The sequence below is a fragment of the Nerophis ophidion genome, linkage group LG25, assembly GCF_033978795.1.
Source record: "Nerophis ophidion isolate RoL-2023_Sa linkage group LG25, RoL_Noph_v1.0, whole genome shotgun sequence".
Taxonomy (NCBI): domain Eukaryota; kingdom Metazoa; phylum Chordata; class Actinopteri; order Syngnathiformes; family Syngnathidae; genus Nerophis; species Nerophis ophidion.
The window spans coordinates 35,139,848-35,161,330 of record NC_084635.1 but is presented as its reverse complement, the minus strand read 5'-3'; the positions used below and the strand labels follow the sequence as shown (position 1 = coordinate 35,161,330).

The 21,483-nt window shown below is 39.5% G+C and overlaps 2 protein-coding genes across 6 annotated transcripts in view; one reads left to right on the top strand and one right to left on the bottom strand.

The window, feature by feature from the left end:
* The window catches only part of tmco3 (transmembrane and coiled-coil domains 3), a 140,155-nt gene that overhangs the window by 54,664 nt on the left and 64,008 nt on the right, over positions 1-21,483 (bottom strand). The window contains exons 6-7 of the mRNA XM_061887471.1: positions 8,722-8,885; positions 8,425-8,608 (exon numbers count right to left, since the gene is read on the bottom strand). The gene's annotated coding sequence lies outside the window, so the exon portion shown is untranslated. The remainder of the gene's footprint in view (positions 1-8,424; positions 8,609-8,721; positions 8,886-21,483) is intronic.
* Positions 475-17,859, top strand: dcun1d2b (DCN1, defective in cullin neddylation 1, domain containing 2b). 5 transcript variants are annotated; one of them, XM_061887477.1, is made up of 7 exons: positions 475-632; positions 8,460-8,676; positions 8,740-8,908; positions 10,173-10,303; positions 10,381-10,463; positions 14,462-14,558; positions 16,206-17,859. In XM_061887477.1, exons 2-7 carry the CDS (start codon positions 8,502-8,504, stop codon positions 16,280-16,282), a joined length of 732 nt encoding a protein of 243 aa, XP_061743461.1. In that variant the 5' UTR covers positions 475-632; positions 8,460-8,501; the 3' UTR covers positions 16,283-17,859. The 5 variants fall into 5 exon arrangements, with proteins under 5 accessions (XP_061743461.1, XP_061743460.1, XP_061743459.1 ...); XM_061887476.1 differs by lacking the exon at positions 475-632 and adding an exon at positions 1,141-1,206; XM_061887475.1 differs by lacking the exon at positions 475-632 and adding an exon at positions 1,684-1,839.

Genomic DNA, 21,483 nt, shown 5'->3' with positions numbered 1-21,483 from the left:
AAATAAAGGAAAACCCAAAATTAATAAAAGCAACAGTATCAATAATAATAAAAATAATATCAATAGTCGTTTGATCATTTTTAATCCAAAAATGGATGAATAAAACATGCGCCACAAAAAAATGTAGTGTCAGTTATTTTAAACTGATTCTCGAAAATGATTAATCGATTTAGAATCGGATTAATGACAATCGCGATTTTTTTAAGCACTAGTAGTAGTTTGTTATCGTCAGGTCGCTGAAAACATGCTTGAAAACAAAAAGAGCAGTGACTTGCGTCCCCCTACTGAGAATCAGCAAAAAGACAGGAATGACTCGACAATAAATCCAAACATGAGGAAGAGAACATCGACGCTTGTTACAGCGAAGAAGAAGACAACTAACTACCTGCCGCACGTTTGCGTTCCTGCGTGTTTGCTATCCAGTGCACGACTGAAGGAGGCGGGCGGGTACAATTAGCCTGTTGTGTCGCGCCCATGGCCGCCCCCCCCCCCTGTCCGCTCCTGCCACATAGCTGAATAAATCCAGCCTCCATGTCCGACAGTAGCCTGCTTGTCACCCACTTTCACCTTTAATACTTTCCGCCAGCCCCCAGAAACTATTAAAACACTCTAGCGACGAGAAGTATGTACGGGTAAGTGCATACATAAGACTGTGATGATATAAGACACACATTTAAATGTTGTAGTTTAACGTGTTCAAAGTTCAACCTCACTCAAGTTGCCGACGTGCCTTCTATCGCTGACACACGAAGCTGAAGCTAACGCCGTTAGCCTCCGTCAGTAAAAACAACTTTTTAATTATTTTTTTAACAAGTAATGTGTCACTATAGTGTGACTTTAATGCTAAATCAAACCAATTCCGACAAAATGTAACTTTGTTCATCTAATAATACTTCCGAAACACTAGTAACTGCGTCGACATGGGAGTTGTAGTTTTGGGTGTCTCATCCATATTGCGAGTGGGAAATTCGTGACATGCCTCATAGTTTCATAACCTGGGCTATTATTTGCAACATATGGTCACTGGGTGTCATTAACGCAATATTGTGAAAATAGTTTAATAAAGTACACTTTTATAATCCAAGTCGAGTTAATGACTACTTTTCCCATGATCCAACACGCCCCCAGCACAGTGGCGCAGTGCTCACGGCGCATGCGCGGCGGGGTTCAACAGATATGTTGGCCAAAACAGCGGGGTATAAAATGGTAGGCACAATTCAAAATACCTGCGATGAGGTGACGACTTGTCCAGGGTGTACGCTGCATTCCGCCCGATTTAGCTGAGATAGGCGCCAGCGCCCCCCGCAACCCCAAAAGGGAATAAGCAGTAGAAAAAAGGGTTCAATGGAATTCAAAATAGCTCAACAACTCAATAAACATGCAGATTAAGCGGCGGGTTGCCATTCACAAGTCGTACAGTAGACTCAGACAGTTGTTGTTTTACAAGTAATGTGTCACTATAGTGTGACTTTAATGCTAAATCCAGCCAATTCCGACAAAATGTAACTTCGTTCATCTAATAATACTTCCGAAACATTGGTAACTGCGTCGACATGGGAGTTGTAGTTTTGGGTGTCTCATCCATATTGCGCTTGGAAAAGTAGTGACATGCCTCATAGTTTCATAACCTGTGCTATTATTAGCGACAAATGTTCAGTTGATTTCACTAACGCAATATTGTGAACATAGTTTAATAAAGTACACTTTTATAATAAAGTTTGAGTTAAGTGACTACATTTCCCATGATTCAACACGCCCCCAGCGCAGTAGCGCAGTGCTCACGGCGCATGCGCGGTGGGGCTGAACGATATGTTGGCCAAAACAGCGGGTGATAAAATGGTAGGTACAATTCAAAATACCTCAACTACTCAATAAACATGCAAATTATGCAGCGGGTTGCCATTCGTAAGTCGTACGGTAAGGTCAGAGAGTTGGTAGCCTAGTGTCGGCCGCGTTCATTGTCAGAGTGGCAGGACGTGGAGAATACTGTGGAAGGTCAGTAGTGTATATTTGGAAGTGACACCTAGCTAGGTCAGTAGTGTATATTTGGAAGTGACGCCTAGCTAGGTCAGTAGTGTATATTTGGAAGTGACACCCAGCTAGGTCAGTAGTGTATATTTGGAAGTGACACCTAGCTAGGTCAGTAGTGTATATTTGGAAGTGACACCCAGCTAGGTCAGTAGTGTATATTTGGAAGTGACACCTAGCTAGGTCAGTAGTGTATATTTGGAAGTGACACCTAGCTAGGTCAGTAGTGTATATTTGGAAGTGACACCTAGCTAGGTCAATAGTGTATATTTGGAAGTGACACCTAGCTAGGTCAGTAGTGTATATTTGGAAGTGACACCGAGCTAGGTCAGTAGTGTATATTTGGAAGTGACACCTAGCTAGGTCAGTAGTGTATATTTGGAAGTGACACCCAGCTAGGTCAGTAGTGTATATTTGGAAGTGACACCTAGCTAGGTCAGTAGTGTATATTTGGAAGTGACACCCAGCTAGGTCAGTAGTGTATATTTGGAAGTGACACCTAGCTAGGTCAGTAGTGTATATTTGGAAGTGACACCTAGCTAGGTCAGTAGTGTATATTTGGAAGTGGCACCTAGCTAGGTCAGTAGTGTATATTTGGAAGTGGCACCTAGCTAGGTCAGTAGTGTATATTTGGAAGTGACACCTAGCTAGGTCAGTAGTGTATATTTGGAAGTGACACCGAGCTAGGTCAGTAGTGTATATTTGGAAGTGACACCTAGCTAGGTCAGTAGTGTATATTTGGAAGTGACACCCAGCTAGGTCAGTAGTGTATATTTGGAAGTGACACCTAGCTAGGTCAGTAGTGTATATTTGGAAGTGACACCCAGCTAGGTCAGTAGTGTATATTTGGAAGTGACACCTAGCTAGGTCAGTAGTGTATATTTGGAAGTGACACCCAGCTAGGTCAGTAGTGTATATTTGGAAGTGACACCTAGCTAGGTCAGTAGTGTATATTTGGAAGTGACACCCAGCTAGGTCAGTAGTGTATATTTGGAAGTGACACCCAGCTAGGTCAGTAGTGTATATTTGGAAGTGACACCCAGCTAGGTCAGTAGTGTATATTTGGAAGTGACACCTAGCTAGGTCAGTAGTGTATATTTGGAAGTGACACCTAGCTAGGTCAGTAGTGTATATTTGGAAGTGACACCTAGCTAGGTCAGAAGTGTATATTTGGAAGTGACACCTAGCTAGGTCAGTAGTGTATATTTGGAAGTGACACCTAGCTAGGTCAGTAGTGTATATTTGGAAGTGACACCTAGCTAGGTCAGTAGTGTATATTTGGAAGTGACACCTAGCTAGGTCAGTAGTGTATATTTGGAAGTGACACCTAGCTAGGTCAGTAGTGTATATTTGGAAGTGACACCTAGCTAGGTCAGTAGTGTATATTTGGAAGTGACACCTAGCTAGGTCAGTAGTGTATATTTGGAAGTGACACCTAGCTAGGTCAGTAGTGTATATTTGGAAGTGACACCCAGCTAGGTCAGTAGTGTATATTTGGAAGTGACACCTAGCTAGGTCAGTAGTGTATATTTGGAAATGACACCCAGCTAGGTCAGTAGTGTATATTTGGAAGTGACACCTAGCTAGGTCAGTAGTGTATATTTGGAAGTGACACCTAGCTAGGTCAGTAGTGTATATTTGGAAGTGACACCTAGCTAGGTCAGTAGTGTATATTTGGAAGTGACACCCAGCTAGGTCAGTAGTGTATATTTGGAAGTGACACCTAGCTAGGTCAGTAGTGTATATTTGGAAGTGACACCCAGCTAGGTCAGTAGTGTATATTTGGAAGTGACACCTAGCTAGGTCAGTAGTGTATATTTGGAAGTGACACCCAGCTAGGTCAGTAGTGTATATTTGGAAGTGACACCTAGCTAGGTCAGTAGTGTATATTTGGAAGTGACACCCAGCTAGGTCAGTAGTGTATATTTGGAAGTGACACCTAGCTAGGTCAGTAGTGTATATTTGGAAGTGACACCTAGCTAGGTCAGTAGTGTATATTTGGAAGTGACACCTAGCTAGGTCAGTAGTGTATATTTGGAAGTGACACCTAGCTAAGTCAGTAGTGTATATTTGGAAGTGACACCCAGCTAGGTCAGTAGTGTATATTTTGAAGTGACACCTAGCTAGGTCAGTAGTGTATAGGTCAGTAGTGTATATTTGGAAGTGACACCCAGCTAGGTCAGTAGTGTATATTTGGAAGTGACACCCAGCTAGGTCAGTAGTGTATATTTGGAAGTGACACCTAGCTAGGTCAGTAGTGTATATTTGGAAGTGGCACCTAGCTAGGTCAGTATTGTATATTTGGAAGTGACACCTAGCTAGGTCAGTAGTGTATATTTGGAAGTGGCACCTAGCTAGGCCAGTAGTGTATATTTGGAAGTGGCACCTAGCTAGGTCAGTAGTGTATATTTGGAAGTGACACCTAGCTAGGTCAGTAGTGTATATTTGGAAGTGACACCTAGCTAGGTCAGTAGTGTATATTTGGAAGTGACACCTAGCTAGGTCAGTAGTGTATATTTGGAAGTGACACCTAGCTAGGTCAGTAGTGTATATTTGGAAGTGACACCTAGCTAGGTCAGTAGTGTATATTTGGAAGTGACACCCAGCTAGGTCAGTAGTGTATATTTGGAAGTGACACCTAGCTAGGTCAGTAGTGTATATTTGGAAGTGGCACCTAGCTAGGTCAGTAGTGTATATTTGGAAGTGGCACCTAGCTAGGTCAGTAGTGTATATTTGGAAGTGACACCTAGCTAGGTCAGTAGTGTATATTTGGAAGTGACACCTAGCTAGGTCAGTAGTGTATATTTGGAAGTGACACCTAGCTAGGTCAGTAGTGTATATTTGGAAGTGACACCTAGCTAGGTCAGTAGTGTATATTTGGAAGTGGCAACTAGCTAGGTCAGTAGTGTATATTTGGAAGTGGCACCTAGCTAGGTCAGTAGTGTATATTTGGAAGTGACACCCAGCTAGGTCAGTAGTGTGTATTTGGAAGTGACACCTAGCTAGGTCAGTAGTGTATATTTGGAAGTGGCAGCTAGTTAGGTCAGTAGTGTATATTTGGAAGTGACACCTAGCTCGGTCAGTAGTGTATATTTGGAAGTGACACCCAGCTAGGTCAGTAGTGTATATTTGGAAGTGGCACCTAGCTAGGTCAGTAGTGTATATTTGGAAGTGGCACCTAGCTAGGTCAGTAGTGTATATTTGGAAGTGACACCTAGCTAGGTCAGTAGTGTATATTTGGAAGTGACACCTAGCTAGGTCAGTAGTGTATATTTGGAAGTGGCACCTAGCTAGGTCAGTAGTGTATATTTGGAAGTGACTCCTAGCTAGGTCAGTAGTGTATATTTGGAAGTGACACCTAGCTAGGTCAGTAGTGTATATTTGGAAGTGACACCTAGCTAGGTCAGTAGTGTGGTGTATATTTGGAAGTGACACCTAGCTAGGTCAGTAGTGTATATTTGGAAGTGACACCTAGCTAGGTCAGTAGTGTATATTTGGAAGTGACACCTAGCTAGGTCAGTAGTGTGGTGTATATTTGGAAGTGGCACCCAGCTAGGTCAGTAGTGTGGTGTATATTTGGAAGTGACACCTAGCTCTCCCGTGTCACTGATCCAGGTCAGGATCTGGGATTACGCTGTGCACACAAACACCGGCCTCGTCACGGTCAACGCGCTGTTCGATCCGCGGTTGGGTCTTGCAATGGACGATTGACATTGTTTTGATTTCATCAACACGTTTGCTTGTGTGCACACTAGAGAGAACACCGGTGGTAATTACTGCAAAGCACACGTGTTATGAAACACAAGTTTACTACTATTAAGAGGTATGAGTGTATCTAACACATTTTGGTATGTGTGTAAAATTATTTTTTTTTTAAAAGAAATTGATGAAGACGATTCCAGTGATACAAGTATCATTCTCCTGGTGATGATTATTAAAGGCCTACTGAAATGAGATGTTCTTATTTAAATGGGGATAGCAGCTCCATTCTATGTGTCATACTTGATCATTTCACGATATTGCCATATTTTTATTTAGTAGGGAACATCGAAAATAAAGTTCGCAACTTTTGGTCGCTAATAAAAAAGCCTTGCCTGTACCGGAAGTAGCAGACGATTTGCGCGTGACATCACGGGTTGTGGCGCTCCTCACATCTGAACATTGTTTACAATCATGGCCACCAGCAGCGAGAGCGATTCGGACCGAGAAAGCAACAATTTCCCCATTAATTTAAGCGAGGATGAAAGATTCGTGGATGAGAATAATGAGAGTGAAGGACTAGAAAGAAAAAAAAAGGCGAGGGCAGTGGGAGCGTATCAGATGTTATTAGACACATTTACTAGGATAATTCTGGAAAATCCCTTATCTGCTTATTATGTTACTAGTGTTTTAGTGAGGTTATATGGTACCTGAAAGTCGGAGGGGTATGGCCACGGGTGTGGTGACCGCCAGTGTCTCCAGTGGGAGGAGGATGCAAGCTCCCCTCACGTCTACGGTAAGAGCCGACCTATTACTACAATTTTCTCACCGAAACCTGCCGGTTGACGTGGTCGGGGACCATGTTCGTTTGACTGCTCTGTTCCATAGTAAAGCTTCACCTTTGGGAATGTAAACAAGGAAACACCGGCTGTGTTTGTGTTGCTAAAGACAGCTACAATACACCGCTTCCCACCTACAACTTTCTTCTTTGACTTCTCCATTATTAATTGAACAAATTGCAAAAGATTCAGCAACACAGATGTCCAGAATACTGTGTAATCATGCAATTAAAGCAGACGACTTTTAGCCGTGATCGTTGCTTGAAGAATATGTCCGCTACAACCGGTGACGTCACGCACACGCGTCATCTTACGCATCGTCATTCTGCGACGTTTTCAACAGGACACTTCCCGGGAAATTTAAAATTGCAATTTAGTAAACCAAAGCGGCTGTATTGGCATGTGTTGCGATGTTATATAAACTATCAGACTGCGTGCTCGGTAGTAGTGGCTTTCAGTAGGCCTTTAAGAAAGTTGTGGAGTTTTAAAACATCATTTCTGGTCAACTTCTTTAATACAAAGTCTATCCATCCATTCATTTTCTCCCACTTGTCCTGGGGCTCAATGCCTTATTGTTAGAAATGTCATCAATTTATTAATATCCATCCATCCATCCATTTTCTACCGCTTTTCCCTTTGGGGTTGCGGGGGGCTGTATTCGGGCGGAAGGCGGGGTACACCCAATTTATTTATTTTTTAAGTTGGTGTCCTTGGAATGCTTGCTAAACAAAGAAACGGGAGAAAAGTTTACAGTGTATTTTTTGAAATAAGCATTGGAAGTGATGGAAAGTTTGAGTAAACATGGCTGGTCGGACTTGACTTAAGTTGTGAGTCACTAAACAAACGGCCGGGCAATCTGTGTGCGAACAAATCATTTTAAAATATATTTGTTGGGCGCTCAGATAAATGTATAATTTATTAACCTTTTTGACCTGGAGGACCCACTTTCCCCACTACTAATATTACCACTAGTAATCCTACTCTTGATTTTAATCATATTTGATCATTTTCTCTCACCTACTTAGAGTTTACAACCTTGTCAAATGATATGAAAACGTGTTAATCACAAAGATTATTTATTTAACACATACACTTTAGGCTTCGGTCAGGCTGATTAGAAAAATAAGTACTAACCAAATATATTGCATAAGAAGACAGTTATCCATCCATACATCCATCCATTTTCTACCACTTATTCCTTTTGGGGTGGCGGGGGGCGCTGGTGCCTATCTCAGTTACAATTGGGCGGAAGACAGTTATACTGTGCTAAAATAAACAAAATTAAGAATGAATATGTTCTCAATTAAACTGTTAATGAACTTAATGTGCAAATGACGATACGGCTTCACCACTTACATTATCATTTTTGCACCAAAGAAACTTTTCTATGACTTAAGCGCCAGACTTCTTCTGTTTGTTTGATATTGTCATTACTGCCACAAGTGGTGGAAAAGTGTATTACAACTGATTGGTCAAAAGTCCCTCATGTGACCACAGGGCACCATATGTTCATCCTCTCTATAAACGACTCTGAACAATGGTTAAGAAACAATGACCGATAATATAATAGGGATTTTAATGAACGTTTTACTCACCATAGATTTTTGCATTGGAGTTTTTGTCGAGTGAAAACTTTCCAAATTTTGGCAGAGCTTTGTGGCGAGAGTACTTGTTCAATCCGAAAAATTCTGGATAAACTAGGACATGTGTTCTACGTCATGAGTATTGACGCGATAAAAACAACGCAAACACAGTTGAACTCTGAAAACGGTGGTCAAGAGTGACCACTGCGGAGATTCAGCTAGCGGCGAATACACACAAACCTACTTGACTTTGGGATGCGTTCCTCTGCATTTACCTGTTACGCTCCATTGTGTGTCTCTTTTTTGGCAGCACAAGTTGAAGTCGTCGCAGAGAGACAAGGTACGGCAGTTCATGTCCTTCACACAGGCAGGGGAGAGGACAGCCGTGTACTGCCTGACACAGAATGACTGGAAACTAGAGGTAGCCACGGACAACTTCTTCCAGAATCCAGACCTGTACTATAAAGAATCCATGAAAACTTTAGCCGACCGCAAGAAGCTGGAGCAGCTATACAACAGATATAAAGGTGAGTATTCGGAGTTGTTTTCTTTTTAACTAGTTTGATCCCTACTTTCCTGTATTTTTGCAGACCCCCAGGATGAGAATAAGATTGGTATAGACGGGATCCAACAGTTCTGTGACGACCTGACCCTGGACCCGGCAAGCATGAGCATACTGGTGGTAGCGTGGAAGTTCAGAGCGGCCACACAGTGCGAGTTCAGCAAGAAAGAGTTCCTGGATGGCATGACAGACCTTAGGTGAAGCAATAGTTACATTTTCAACTTTGAATGTGAACAATGTGCCATAACCTACTGGGGCTGTCAAAAGTATACTCGCACGCAAAATATGCATCGATACCTGCTTTTTTTCAGTATCGTCAGAAGTAAATACAACACTTTTTGCTGAGCAAGTTGCGTCAATTCTTGGAGTGTGAGCACTGAGTCAGCGCCAAAGAAGAACGCCTGCTGTCTTGAAAAAATGACCCAATGTTTCCATATATTTACTTCATCCTGGAAGCCTGTCACAAATGCAGGGCTGGGTAGCAAATTCAGCACTTTTATAGGCACTGACCGAAATGCGTCGGTACTAACGGGTATCGAGTCTCATAAAATCAAACAGTGCCATATTTCGATACCTTTGCTGCACGTGACATCACGTCCGGTTGCAGACTTAACAGCTCGCGTAAACAATCCTTCAAGCAGCACTCAGGGCGGACTAGGCCAAGCTCCCTCTAAGTAATGTTGCCATTTTCAACACCAACAAAGGAAGTATGCTTGGTAGAAAACGCTTGAGAGTAAAGTAAGGCTCCACTCTTCTCAAAATGCTAATTTACATTGAAATGGCCATATACAGGCTACTATTAGCATGGGCGATTTTACATGGCAAATTCAACACCTCCAAATTTGGTAAAGAAAACTACAACTAAGATGAATGTTGCAATCTAACAGCTGATGCGTAAAAGGCACAATACCTCCAGTATAAGCACTTTGTAGGGCGCAACCTAACATAGTCAGACTCCAGGAAAAAAATACTGCCTTCAGAGACAACATACTATACTGTAGATAGCCTTTAAAGTACTGCCATGTAATGTTTTGGGAAGTGCACGGTACCGGGAATTGGTACCGTTTCGGTTCAAGTGTGAATGGTACCCAACACAAATGATTGTAAAATAGCTAACTATTGTTATTGTGAGGCTATTTCTAAGCGCAGCGTTGTTTATTTTGCTGTATTGGGAGGTAATAGAACACTATTTATGTTGTTGCGGAGTGATCTTAAATACTTTTCAATAAAGTAGTGAATTTAAAAGTACATAGGTTTATTTTATAAAATGTTATTTTTGGTATTGAATAAGTATCGAGAATTGTAAAAATTTACCGACGAATGAAAATCTGGTATTTTGACAGCTCTAAACCCTGCCAACTGCAAGGTTTGCTTTTTTTCTAAAACCTTGCCAACATTGACTTTGCTATTGCTTCTAATCATTAGAGTCCAGCGTTTGATATTTACAATAATGTCTCCTAGCTGTGACAGTCCTGACAAACTGAAGGCCATCCTTCCCAGACTAGAGCAGGAGCTGAAGGACACGGGGAAGTTTAAAGACTTTTATCAGTTTACCTTTAACTTTGCTAAGAATCCTGGACAGAAAGGTTTAGGTGAGCACAAATCTTCACATTTTTATGATGGTGGTGTATTTATTTACCAATTCTTTTCATGTCTCTGTGTGTGTTAGAGCTAGAAATGGCTGTGGCTTACTGGAATCTGGTACTTAGAGGTCGCTTCAAGTTTTTGGATCTCTGGAACCGGTTCCTGACAGTGAGTGGTGAAAGTTTTCACATTGCTAAAACTGAAATATCTGAAATCAAGGTATACAAAGAACAACTTTTTTTTCTTAACAATACTTTTTTTTTGTCATGATAGACCAGTTTGCTTATTTTAAGTCAGTTGTGTCCAAACTTTTTCCAGCGATGGCTTCATATAGAAAAACTGAAGAATGCTGTATACTTTTTGCATAATAAACATATGAAAACCAATACTGTGTAGGTAGGTATGTAACAATTAACGGTGTCAATGACAAACCATGATAAAACTCCTGACAGCACTCCATTTACAAACCTAATTGGTTCTTGATCAAGATGTGTGAATAAAAAAGTTTGTGTATTGAAGCAAGTGTTTCAATAGGAAACAATGTGAACATGAATAAAGGGTTCCAGCCTTGACAAAAGTCCATGGTTTAGTAAAAGTTCCCTTTGAACACAATATAAAGCACAATACAGTTGTAGGGCTGGGCCGATAAAACTATGTCATATTTATTGCAAAAGACACATAATCGAAATCAAATTAAAACATTCAATATTTACATATTTTTTGAGGGGTCGGAAGAAAGTGTAAAAAAAGGAAGCATTGTTAATTGCATGACCAAGGGCACTTAGGGTCTCAAGTAAACAAGAAGTGGTCAGTGAGCAATGGGAGGGACATACTCAACAGCCAATCACGTAACAGTATCAACTTTCACATTTGGCTGCATCACCTAGCTGTCTCGGCAGTTGATGCTCGGCATGGACTGAGAAGAAAAAGTAAAAATGAGTGCTGCAGAGAGCGAAGGCATTGTGGACAAAAGGGGAAAAGTCACCTCGACAGTATGGCAGTTTTGGGGTTTTTTTTAACACGGACCGTAGTCCTTCGCAGCACTCATCTTTTCATTTCTACTCTATAATAACAAAAAATAACAAATGTGCGACATTAAAATAATATTTTTCTGCAATAAAAATTCAATGATATTTGCTCCATAACAATAATTCATTTCCATTTTTAAATAAGAATAACATACCAAATAAATGTGACACAGCTATACTTTCCTGGCACTAAACCTGAAGAGAATAGCTCTTCTTAGGTTTTTCTTTCTGCACTATTTTGTTAGACTTTATTAAGCATTTCTTACACATTCATTATTTTTGCACCCTCATTTTAGAAGATTATTAAATGTTTAGTTTGATTTTACAATTTTGTTTACATTGAGTGTTTTCCAAGCTTGTGTTGACATTTTCTTTCCTTTCTGCCTTGATATTTGCGGGGATTATGATCAGAGGAAGGTTACATTTCAAATAAAAATGCTTACATTTAATATATTTTTCTCCTACTCCTTATTTTCCATAGTTCATAAAAAATAATAATAATCTATCGACCAATATAAATAACTTGTGTAACAGTTTTCAGCCATATCGCCCAGCCCTATACAGTATTGCATGTCAAACACACAAAACAAGGAGTTAATGAATCCATTTCTATTGAATAACAAAGCAAAATGAACAACAAACTGAACTGTCCTCCAATGCAGCCGCCCTTCCAACATGCACACACATTGTCACTAGCGCTGTGGTGCACTCACACTTTCAAATAACAAAACATTTTAACTTTAACAGCCAGGTAGTTACAATAATTAGGGAAAAAAATAAGGAGGCAGTGTCGACAATGCTGTGGATAATTGCAGAATGTCTCAAATAGGGCTGAGCGAAATATCGATACAAACGATATATTGCGGGTTTGTCTCTTTGTGATATAGAACATGACTATATCATAATATTGGAGTATACCTTCTCATGCAGTTGCTTTTAGCTGCGGGCATTACACAACAGGCGTTTCTCACTCCTTCTCACAGAGACGTAAAACCAGCCCACCTTCTTGCATACGTCACATACTCCTGCGTGTGTAGCCTCATACGCTCTCGCCGAGCAGAGAGGTAGCAGCATGGCTAACGTTAGCTGAGGCAGGTCGTGCAAGCAGAGCGGAGCGAGTGAGTGAGTGACATTACAAGAGAGAGAAGGTGCGAAACTGATCACAAATGGAGGAAGAACAATTAGCCCCCAAAAAACAGCAGGGAGTCCATCATCTGGCAGTGATTTGGCTTCTTGCGGGAAGATATTCAGCAGACAACAGCAACATGAAAAGTATGCAGCAGAAGTGTAACTACAAAAGCCAGCAGCACTACTAATTTGTTCTTTCATTTAAAAAAGTCACCCGCTAGAGCAGGGGTAGGGAACCTATGGCTCTAGAGCCAGATGTGGCTCTTTTGATGACTGCACCTGGCTCTCGGATAAATCTTAGCTGACATTGCTTAACACGATAAGTCATGAATAATTCTGCTGGTAATCACCGTGTTAAAAATAATGTTCAAATTATAAAACTTCTCATGCATTTTAATCCAACCATTCATTTATCGCACCTGTTCAAGAAGTTGCATTAATGGTAAGAAGTATTATATTTATTATTGGTTAGCTTTAGAATAACAATGTCGTTAAAAAGAATAAGAAGTGAAGTATATAGTGCTTTTTCTCCAGTGACTCAAAGCGCTTTACATAGTAAAACCCAATATCTAATTTTTACATTTAAAGCAGTGTGGGTGGCACTGGGAGCAAGTGGGTAAAGTGTCTTGCCCAAGGACACAACGGCAGGGACTAGGATGGCGGAAGCGGGGATCAAACCTGCAACCCCCAAGTTACTGGAACGGCCGCTCTACTAACAGAGCTATACTGCCCCAACTCATTACACCCTAAAAATGTTGGTCTTACTTAAAAATGCAAGCATTTAGTTGTATTCAGTGTTAAAAAATATTATATGGCTCTCACGGAAATACATTTTGAAATATTTGGCTTTCATGGCTCTCTCAGCCAAAAAGGTTCCCGACCGCTGCGCTAGAGAGTGTTTAATTTTTATTTTTTATTTTTTTTACAAGCCTTTTTATAGACATGCATGCTGGTTTTAGCTATTGGGTTGTTTCTAGTTTTTATATATATATATTTTGTATTATCTATTATTATTATTATCATTATTACTATTTTTTTACACTGTGGCACTTTGAGCTTGTTTGCTCAACGTAAAGTGCTTTTTACAAATAAAATCTATTATGATTATTAATAATAAATACAGTTTTGGTCAATTGACTTCGTTGTGATTTCCCTCTCTGCATGAAAGTTTAAAATGTGCATATATGAATGCAGTATGAAGAAGAATGTTTGAATGTAGACACATAGAATCATCATACTGCTGTCATTATATGCATCAAGTGTTCATTCAAGGCTAAGGCACAATATCGAGATACATATCATATATCCCGATATGGCCTAAAAATATTGTGATATTAATAAAAGCCAATATCGCCCAGCCCTAGTCTCAAACCACACATCCCTTGTCCTTTGCTTTCTTTGTACTCATATTTAGCTAGCGGAACTAAAAAATGCTGTTAAAAAAACAAAAAGAAACACCTAAAAGTAGCAAATAAGCACAGTACCTAACAATAGCGCTTCACTTTTGACTATCTGATCAAGTTCTTTTTTGAATTCATTAGTGTTCCTCCCCTTTTTTATCAAAGTGCTGGTACTCGAAACTTTCTTTGGCCCCAATATGGATTATTTTGGAGTCCTACACAATAAAAAGGACACAGAGACACGTGAAATTCTTTGTTCCAGCGCTCTATCCCTCAAAATGATACTTGGGCAAAGGGACTAGTTTGTTATGGGTAACGTTTGGCCGTACAAAAACCGGAGAAAAAAATTTCACTCAAATTTTCACTCAAATGTTCAGTCGAAAACCAAATCGCACAATAAGCGCGGTACATGAACACCGATGTACAACTACGGTATAATCTGCCCAAAAGAAGAAGACAATACGACTAAATGCTTGGAAAGTATATTTTTACCTTGATTTCAGATAGAAATAGAAAAAGTTCAGTTTTCCCAAATGTTTTCTGTTGCATGTGGGATCTTTCTCTTTTTCTTTTGTTTTTCGCCAATCGTCTGTGGTTATTGTGCATTCAGGAACATCACAAGCGTTCCATCCCCAAAGACACGTGGAACCTTCTTCTTGACTTTGGCAATATGATAGCAGACGACATGTCCAACTATGATGAAGAAGGTGACTGGATGAATTTGTTATTTAATATGCACAATGATTGTCTGACCACGTATACTGTAATCTTGTGAGACCATGGCTGGGCAATTTGGCAAAACACGTATCACAATTAATTTGTTCACATCAACTTGATTAATATCACATTTTTAACATGCCAGTTTTAAAGCATCTTTACAAAAAAAATCATAAACCAATTATTAGTAAAAAGTGTATTAACACACTGAGTTCATGTTTATATATTCAACTATTCAATTGACACAGTAAAATGTTCAACATTTTCATTCAAAAGTAAAACAAATGTAAAAAAACCCAAAACCTAGGGAAATATAACACAATAAAAATGAGTTAACAAAAATGTCCTCAAACGGCACTATTTTTTATGGCACGTTTAACAACCGTAGTGGTGGAAAAGCAGCACTGTTCCAGATGTTGAGTCAATGGAACAAATAGAGATCAGAAACAGACAAGAAAAATGAATTCAGATTAGTTTGTAAGCAAGACCAAAGTGATTTCCATCCACTGTTGCTGTGAGTTGAGTTATCGCCGACGTTCCAACTTGGAGTCGCTAGTTGCCTTTTTTTTAAACAGGTGCTTGCTTATTTGGGCTTGCTTTTCCGTCCCCACGACAGACTGTTGCGTTAAGGGGGGAAGGGGAAGGGAATTATGTTTATATAGCGCTTTTCTCTAATGACTCACAGCGCTTTACATAGTGAAAGCCAATATCTAAGTTACATTTCAAGCAGTGTGGGTGGCACTGGGAGCAGGTGGGTAAGGTGTCTTGCCCAAGGACACAACGGCGGTGACTAGGATGGCAGAAGCGGGGATCGAACCTGGAACCCTCAAGTTGCTGGCACGGGCACTCTACCAACCGAGCTATACCACCCCGCGTTTGGTAGTTTGTCCTATTTTAACAAGACATTTTGTGGTCATCACGCCTGCAAACACACACGCAGATGAGGAATATACTGGGGGGCAAAAAGTATTTAGTCATTGATTGATACTTTTATTAGTAGATTGCACAGTTCAGTACATATTCCGTACAATGGACCACTAAATGGTAACACCCCAATAAGTTTTTCAACTTGTTTAAGTCGGGGTCCACGTTAATCAATAGCAAAAAGTTCTATTTTGGTTTCATCTGACCACATGACATCCTCCCAATCCTCTGCTGTATCATCCATGTATCCATTTGGGTATAAACTCAACTGGTGGTGTTTGGAGGAAGAAGAATACTGAGTTGCATCCCAAGAACACCAAACCTACTGTGAAGCATAGGGGTGGAAACATCATGCTTTGGGGCTGTTTTTCTGCTAAGGGGACAGGACGATTGATCCGTGTTAAGGAAAGAATGAATGGGGCCATGTATCCTGAGATTTGGAGCCAAAACCTCCTTCCATCAGTGAGAGCTTTGAATGCTTGACCAAATACTTATTTTCCACCATCATTTACAAATAAATTCTTTAAAATTCCTACAATGTGAATTCCTGGATTATTTTTCCACATTCTGTCTGTCACAGTTGAAGTGTACCTGTGATGAAAATGACAGACCTCTGTCATCATTTGAAGTGGGAGAACTTGCACAATCGCTGGCTGACTAAATACTTTTTTGCACTACTAAATGGCTAACACTTGTTATTCCTCTCTCCTCAGGAGCATGGCCGGTTCTCATAGACGACTTTGTGGATTTTGCACGACCGATCGTGATGGGCAAGAGTGGCATGACATAGTGTTTCACCCTCAGGCTTTAACTGGACTTCTCTCTTAGTTTTTCCTTTTTGCGAATTAGGATTTTTAAAAAATATATATATATACACGAATAAGCCAAAAAAAAGAGACTTCTTTGATAATCTTGTCCGCAGAGTCATTGAAGGTCTCTGCGGACGGATGTTTTTATTTGGACTTCAGGCGGGCTTTTGGAAATGGTTACTTTGGAATCATTGGCACTAAAACGTCCGTCATCCTGCTGTGGACTCACTGACCAGATTGTTTTGCACAAGGAGGGGGTTGTGGCGGGGGGCAGCAGAAGTTAGCCAAGGAGTGAAATCATGCATGTTTCTGTTGGTGCAATGAAGCAGTGCCATCCACTCTGCACTCACTCTTCATTGTGTGGAGACTTCCCTGTTGGCTTCATGCACAGTCTTTTGAGTTTGCTTTTATAACAAATCAATCAAAGAAATGGTGACGAAATAGGAACGAGATAAAGATCCAGGTCAATATTTTATAACGGGGGTGTCCAAATTTCTGCCACTGAGGGCTGCACACTGAAGATTCAAATCACGCGGTGGCCATTTTGATATCTTTCATTTTCTAAACCATTGCAGTATGTAGGTGCCAGCACGGTGGTACAGGGGTTAGTGCAGGTGCCTCACAAGACAAAGGTCCTGAGTAGTCCTGAGTTCAGGATCTTTCTGTGTGGAGTTTGCATGTTTTCCCTGTGGGTTCTACTCCACCTTCCTCCCACCTCCTTAGACATGCACCTGGGGATAGGCCCCTCCCACCTTCAAAGACATGCACCTGGGGATAGGCCCCTCCCACCTCCAAAGACATGCACCTGGGGATAGGCCCCTCCCACCTCCAAAGACATGCACCTGGGGATAGGCCCCTCCCACCTTCAAAGACATGCACCTGGGGATAGGCCCCTCCCACCTCCAAGACATGCACCTGGGGATAGGCCCCTCCCACCTACAAAGACATGCACCTGGGGATAGGCCCCTCCCACCTCCAATGACATGCACCTGGGGATAGGCCCCTCCCACCTTCAAAGACATGCACCTGGGGATAGGCCCCTCCCACCTCCAAGACATGCACCTGGGGATAGGCCCCTCCCACCTCCAAAGACATGCACCTGGGGATAGGCCCCTCCCACCTTCAAAGACATGCACCTGGGGATAGGCCCCTCCCACCTCCAAAGACATGCACCTGGGGATAGGCCCCTCCCACCTCCAAAGACATGCACCTGGGGATAGGCCCCTCCCACCACCAAAGACATGCACCTGGGGATAGGTTGATTGGCAACACTAAATGGTCCCTAGTGTGTGAATGTGAGTGTGAATGTTGTCTGTCTATCTGTGTTGGCCCTGTGATGAGGTGGCCACTTGTCCAGGGTGTACGCCGCCTTCCGCCCAAGTGCAGCTGAGATAGGCTCCAGCACCCCCCGCGACCCCAAAAGGGACAAGTGGTAGAAAATGTATGGATGGATGCAATATGTAGATTTCAAGTTTGGTCTGGAGGACCTGGAAGGATCTCAGTCAGTTAAAAATAAATGTACATATTTTTTTTATTTTTTTTTCAATTCTCAGATACACTTCAGGTTTCTCTGTTGTTGTTTTTTATGTAATATGCCCTTTATGTTGAAAGAAAACTCCGTTTTTCATGCAATATTTCCTCCCCCAAATATTTCAAAATGGAATATTTGATGTGAATTGAATGGAGCTTTAAATTCGTAAATAATTCATAATATTGATTTTGATTAATTATTTTTTTAGCAATAATAGTTGTTTTTTTAATCCAAAAAGGGCCCCATTCATTAAGTGTAAAAAAAAAAAAAAGTCATAAATTGTTTCTTTTACTTTCAACACATAGACCTCGAGATTGCCTTCAAATCTATCTGTCATTTATGAGATTTTATTATTATAATTTTTTAAAATGTTTTTGCTTCTTTAATGGCTTTTTTTGGCCAACACACAAAATATGCTATATTTTCCCCCCAAAATATTTCAAAGTGAAATATTTGAAGCAGTTGCTTCAATAAATAAAATGTAATGTAAGGTCAATACATTATAACAGTGATTTTTTTTTGTTGTATTCTTAGCTACAGTTTAAAAAAAACCAAAAAAAAAACGGGCTCAACACATCAAAGTGTTAAAACTGAGTGATACTTATTTTCTTATTATTTTTTTATCCGTCATTTCTAATTTGTAATTATTTTTGTTTCTTTTTATTCCAAACACAGAAAATATGCAATATTTTCACCCCAATTTTTTTTTAAAGCGGAATATTTAATGTAAAGTAATTTGAGCCCTAAGTAGGTCAATAATTCATAACATTGATTTTGATTTGTTATTATTTTTGAGCACTGACAGTTTAAAAAAAAACAAAAGGGCTCCACTCATAAAGGGTAAAAATAAGTGATACATTATTTTTCACTTTCAACACTTTAATCACTTGATAAACTTCAGATCTACAAACCCTGTTTCCATATGAGTTGGGAAATGGTGTTAGATGTAAATATAAACAGAATACAATGATTTGCAAATCCTTTTCAAGCCATATTCAGTTGAATATGCTACAAAGACAACATATTTGATGTTCAAACTCATAAACATTTTGTTTTTTGTAAATAATCATTAACTTTAGATTTTTATGCCAGCAACACTTGACAAAGAAGTTGGGAAAGGTGGCAATGAATACTGATAAAGATGAGGAGTGCTAATCAAACACTTATTTGGAGTGCGGGTACTTTCCTGTCTCCCATGGAAAATGTGTAGCGCATTATGAAGCGTAAAATAGGACAGCGGAGACCCCGGACTGTTGAAGGACTGAAGCTCTACATAAAACAAGAATGGTAAAGAATTCCACTTTCAAAGCTTCAACAATTAGTTTCCTCAGTTCCCAAACATTTATTGAGTGTTGTTAAAAGAAAAGGTGATGTAACACAGTGGTGAACATGCCCTTTCCCAACTACTTTGTCACGTGTTGCAGCCATGAAATTCTAAGTTAATTATTATTTGCAAAAAATAAAGTTTATGTCTTTGAACATGAAATATGTTGTCTTTGTAGCATATTCAACTGAATATGGCTTGAAAAGGATTTGCAAATCATTGTATTCTGTTTATATTTACATCTAACACCATTTCCCAACTCATATAGAAACAGGGTTAGTATTTGTCAATTCTAATTTTATGTTATTATTTTTGTTTGTTTAATGTATTTTTATTGAAAATACACAAAATATGCAATATTTTCGCCAAATTTTTTTTTAAAGTGGAATATTTGATGTGAAGGAATTTTATCCCTAAATAGGTCAATAAGGCATAACATTGATTTTGATTATTATTTTTGAGCAATAACCGTAAAAAAAGGGCCCCACTCATAAGTGCTAAAAATAAGTCATACATTATTATTATTATTATTTTTTACTTTCAACGCTTATATCTCTAGATAAACATCCGTTGTGTCCTGAGCAAGACACTTCACCCTTGCTCCTGATGGGTGCTGGTTGGCGCCTTGCATGGCAGCTCCCTCCATCAGTGTGTGAATGTGGAAGTAGTGTCAAAGCGCTTTGAGTACCTTGAAGGTAGAAAAGTGCTATACAAGTACAACCCATTTATCATTTATTTATGTTTCTCCGTCAATTCGAAATTTGTATTATTATTTTTGTTTGTTTAATGCCTTTCTATTGCAAACACACAAAATATTCAATATTATCCCTCCAAAATATTTCAAATTGAAATATTTGATGTGAAATAATTCGAGTACTAAATAGGTCAATAATTCATAATATTGATTTTTTTTTTATTATTATTTTTGAGCAATGACCATAAAGAAGGGCCCCACTCATAAGTGCTAAAAATAACTTGTACATTTATTAATTTATTTACTATCAACGCTCATATCTCCAGATCAACTTCAGATTTTTCATCAATTCTAAGTTTTTATTATTTTTTGTCCAATGCCTTTTTTTTTATTGCAAACACACAAAAATATGCTGTATTATCCCTCCAAAATATTACAATGTGAAATATTTGATGTGAAGTAATTTGAGCCATAAATAGGTCAATAAATCATAACATTGATATATATATATATATATATTTTGAGCAATGACAGTTAAAAAAGGCTCCTCTCATAAGAGCTAAAATAACTCATGCATTTTTTTTACTTTCAATTCTTATATCTCTAAATTAACTTCAGATTTATCCGTCAATTGTAAGTTTTTTTTAATTAATTTTGTGTGTTTAATGCCTTTTTTTTGTGCAAACACACAAAATATGCTACCTTTCCCCCCAAAATATTTCAAATTGGAATATTTGATGTGAATCAATGACAGTTTTAAAGAAAAAATGTAAACATTGAAACGTTTCCCCCCTTTTATTCCACTTACTAGTATTTTTAGAATGTTCCGTTTAAAAATGACCTGCAGGCCACAGTTTGGACACCTCTGTTTTATCCCGAATGACAGCTGGACCTGAGAAAACCTGCATTTTTCAGCTCTATCACCAGCAAAAGGTGCCGCAAAGTCCTGTATCATGGATCTCCTTTTAAATGCCTCTTTGGGTAAGTTCCTCTCGCTGAAGAACTGCACTGATTTCCACTTTTCTGTTATCTGTCAGACTTTAATCACAATCTCAGCTGCTGTTAGATGTCCATCAGTATTGTACAAGTATACACCTTGTTTCCATATGAGTTGGGAAATGGTGTTAGATGTAAATATAAACAGAATACAATGATTTGCAAATCCTTTTCAAGCCATATTCAGTTGAATATGCTACAAAGACAACATATTTCATGTTCAAACTCATAAACATTAATTTATTTTTTTGGCAAATAATAATTAACTTAGAATTTCATGGCTGCAACACGTGACAAAGAAGTTGGGAAAGGTGGCAATAAATACTGATAAAGTTGAGGAATGCTCATCAAACACTTATTTGGAACATCCCACAGGTGTGCAGGCTAATTGGGAACAGGTGGGTGCCATGATTGGCTATAAAAACAGCTTCCCAGTCTTTCACAAGAAAGGAGGGGGCGAGGTACACCCCTTTGTCCACAACTGCGTGAGCAAATAGTCAAACAGTTTAAGAACAACCTTTCTCAAAGTGACATTGCAAGAAATTTTGGGATTTCAACATCTACGCTCCATTATATCATCAAAAGGTTCAGAGAATCTGGAGAAATCACTCCACGTAAGCGGCATGGCCGGAAACCA

Coding starts and splice junctions, on each gene's coding strand:
- dcun1d2b (XM_061887476.1), top strand. CDS start 1,177: ATGTTGGCCAAAACAGCGGGGTATAAAATG. Junction 1,207..8,459: donor AAACAGCGGGGTATAAAATG/GTAGGCACAATT, acceptor CTTTTTTGGCAG/CACAAGTTGAAGTCGTCGCA. Junction 8,909..10,172: donor GATGGCATGACAGACCTTAG/GTGAAGCAATAG, acceptor AATGTCTCCTAG/CTGTGACAGTCCTGACAAAC.